Source organism: Miscanthus floridulus, chromosome 8 (assembly GCF_019320115.1).
Source record: "Miscanthus floridulus cultivar M001 chromosome 8, ASM1932011v1, whole genome shotgun sequence".
NCBI classification, from domain to species: domain Eukaryota; kingdom Viridiplantae; phylum Streptophyta; class Magnoliopsida; order Poales; family Poaceae; genus Miscanthus; species Miscanthus floridulus.
This window is the reverse complement of record NC_089587.1, coordinates 175,982,829-175,986,282: the sequence shown is the minus strand read 5'-3', so window position 1 is coordinate 175,986,282 and position 3,454 is coordinate 175,982,829. Positions and strand designations below refer to the sequence as shown.

Here is a 3,454-nt window from a genome sequence, read left to right as displayed (position 1 = left end):
CCATACAGCAATGCATCTATGAGGAGAGCACAGTTGCAGCTACAGCTGAAGTACCTTTGCCGATCAGGTCAAATGTTAACATTCTTAGCTGAACAGGATGATGTTTTCTCTAAAAATTGCGTTGAAAACATTCTTAACCAAAATGTACAATACTACCTTCGCCCACAAAAAAAAAATACAATTCTTGCTTTTCGATGAAGTCAAACAATTTAAATTTAACTAAAGTTATATAAAAATACTAATATTCATAATACGAAATAAATACCAGCTAGATTAATTACGAAATATGTTTTTGTAGTAAACATTATTGGAGATAAAAATGTTAATACTCCCTCAGTTCATATATACCAGGCGTACATCGGTTTTTCAATTCGACCGGTTTCAAGAGTCAATTAATTGCTTGGAGTAATATGAAACGTTGCATGCAGCCACTGGGATTGGAATAGCACTGCATGCATGGGTTATCAACGAGAGAAAAGAGGGCCAATTAATGTTGGGATGCATGCCATGCGGTGATTACTGGCCCTGTCTTGGTATCTGAAATGAAGGCCTTCACGCCCGGTAAATGGGAACGGAGGGAGTACTATTCATTATAAATTTTATCAAACTTAAGCAAGTTTGACAGGCACAACTCATGTTCTTTTATGGATGGACGGGAGTACGTATATCATGGAACTACTTATAAAATATATATGTACATCAAGCGAAGAACTCTGCCACGTCATCCAGCGACTTCAACGTCTTCTCGTAGAAGAGGTAGGACTCGTAGACCTTGGGAGTCCGCACGAAGCGATCGAACTGCACAACACACACGCAAAATGCAGGATGCGAAATTATTTGAGAAAATTTAGAAACCACATTTAGTTTTCAGCATTTAGCACTTATCACTTTATCAGAGGTGTACAGCTCAGGACCTCAGAGGCACAGCACAGGCTGTAATGTGCGATTGTACCCACATAGACATACCTCCGTCATGTTGTCGACGAGCTCGTTAGCGACGCGGACGTAGTCAGCGCGTCGGCCGGCGGGGACGCCGGCCATGGCGGTGGTGAGGTCGAGGCCGAGGTACTTGGACTTGAGGCGCACGTAGAAGAGCACGTACTTCCACGACATGGTCTCCAGCATGGGCCGCAGAGTGCGCATCCCCTCCGCGGTCTGCCGGATGCGCGCGGCCGCCTCCTCCGCGGTCAGCTCCGGCTCGAAGTACCGCTCCCGCACGTACGACCTGGTGCCCCACCGCGGCACGGTCCCGCCGGGCGTCGTCGTCGGCACGGCGGCCGCCTCCGCGGCCATCGCGGGCGGGGGCGGCGCGGGCCGGCGCGCGGACAGCGCCGCCGTGGCCGCCAGCGCCGTGGACGCGGCCACCGCCAGCCGACGCGTGGTGGACTGCGCCGGCGCCTGCAGCTGCCTGTCCGTGCCGCCTGCGGTGGCGTCGGGCGGCGGGGGCCGTCGGCGGCGCTGTGAGGGGGAGGATGAGCAGAGGATAAGGTGCCTGGCGAGCGTGGCCATGGCGATTGGCGAAGGCGCGAAGCTGGGTGGAGTGTGGTGTAAGTGACAGTGCGAGTGGAGCACTGGGGCTGGCTGTAGGAGTCGGAGTGTCTAGCTATGACAGTAGCCGGTAGGAGATCGTTTTGCTGAGGTTGGATGGAGGGAAGCCCGGCGCGTTGCAGATAATATTATCCGCATTGGAGCCCTTTCGGCCGTGTATGCGCGCGCTTTTCGTCCTTTGGGTTCTGAGGTTCCGAAATGGATAAGGTGATCTACTAGCTATTATGTGCTGTTTGGTTGACGTATTTGTAACGTGTTTCGATTACATGGGTAACAGGTGGCTTTAAATCATGTTTGGTTTATTTAAGACCAGCTGTAATCAGGGTCTTAAGCAGAGGCTCCATGCTCGGGCAACTGAAAAATCAAAAACCTTGATGATGAGCTTAAGCCAACGTGATTTGCTAGATTGACAGGCTCCATGCTCGTATTTATGAGTAATTTTGTTAAACTCTAGCTGCTGCACACAGCTGACCTTCGCATGGTTGCGGGCTTGCAGAAAATCGGTTGCTGCGATGGTTGCGACCGAAACCGGAGGTAGCAACTGGTGAGGATACTCTCTCCGATGGTTCCGGAGCAGATAACACTGATAGTTCGGACAGAAAAATGAAAGCTTATCTGTTTGGTTCTTATAAGCTTGTCCATCGGCTCCATTGTCCAGAAAATTCTGCTTGGGCTACTTGGGTCAGACAAAGGGTCAATTTGGCAACCATGACTGTAACAGAACCGACCAATTATACGAAATTAAGTAAGAAAATCATACGCCAGAGCAGACGATTTAGCAAACTTAAGCCCGTATAATCCGGTAGTCCGTGAAATCACGAAGGATTTCAAACCAACTCACATACCAGCCAAAATCGTAATAAGTTTAGCGGTCACCATCACATATCACATAAAAGTTCGCATCACCGGTACATCAGAGTTTAAACATAGTTATTAAAAAACAAGTTCAAATAGAAGTAGCGGAAGCCATTTGTTCAAAACCACACACACTCACGCGGAGTTCAAATACAGTGCCAGCTGATGATCATCTCCAACAAAAGCATTAGACGAGACGTAAGGAATGACCATGCCCATGGTCCTAAACATCCCCATCGCAGGATAAAGACAGTTGATACAGTAGCCGTAATACATCTGTCCATCTGCAACAAGTGGGAATAAAACCCTGAGTACGAGAAGGTACTCAGCTAGACTTACCCGACATAACCGAAAATAAAGTGACACCAAGGATTATGAAGGGCTTTATAGTAGGATAGCCGACTCATTTGCAAAAAGACATTTTTAGCATTTCAAGAACCTTTCCAAAAGCATTATTGTCAAGTTAATTATTATTAACCTGTTGACTACATTTGCACCTATGCTAGAGCAAGCATGTGATTAAGTAAATAATGATGACCAATGATCATTAACAACTTCCATAATGTCATATCCATTATAACTGTCCAAGTGTTCCATCAACATTACTACGATGAAGTAACTCAAGTCAAGTGTTCACTATCCAGTGAACGATGGCGATTCGAATCGATTATTAACCAGTTGGTAATTTATTCCTTACACAAACCTCACTCACCCGCTAAAGTGAGGTATCGGTCATCGAGTCAACTATCCAGGAAAAATCTCGAGTTTGCCAGGAACCACATGTACCCGGGGGCTGACCGACTGCCTTTCGGTCTTATCATCGCGCCCCCGTGTCCGACCACACCTGCTCCGGTACAGTGCGCTGCGGGCAATCTACTCGGCCCGAATAATCTCCCAGCTTCGCGGTCGAAAGGTACTTTATTCGGCCAGCTAAATGTAAGGCATGTGTTCAATATGACCTGAGGCCTAACAACGGTCGGTCCTTAATCGACATAGACGGAAAGCACTACAGTCCAAAACTATATAAGTCTCCGTCCGGTCTCAACTTCAA

At 47.8% G+C, this 3,454-nt stretch overlaps 1 protein-coding gene across 1 annotated transcript; it reads right to left on the bottom strand.

Annotated features, from left to right (window-relative positions):
* Positions 1 to 374: 374 nt before the first annotated feature.
* Positions 375 to 1,617, bottom strand: LOC136474086 (photosynthetic NDH subunit of lumenal location 2, chloroplastic-like). The gene is made up of 2 exons (XM_066471700.1): positions 967 to 1,617; positions 375 to 798 (listed from the first exon to the last, which is right to left on the bottom strand). Exons 1-2 carry the CDS (start codon positions 1,507 to 1,509, stop codon positions 700 to 702), a joined length of 642 nt encoding a protein of 213 aa, XP_066327797.1. The 5' UTR covers positions 1,510 to 1,617; the 3' UTR covers positions 375 to 699.
* Positions 1,618 to 3,454: the final 1,837 nt, after the last annotated feature.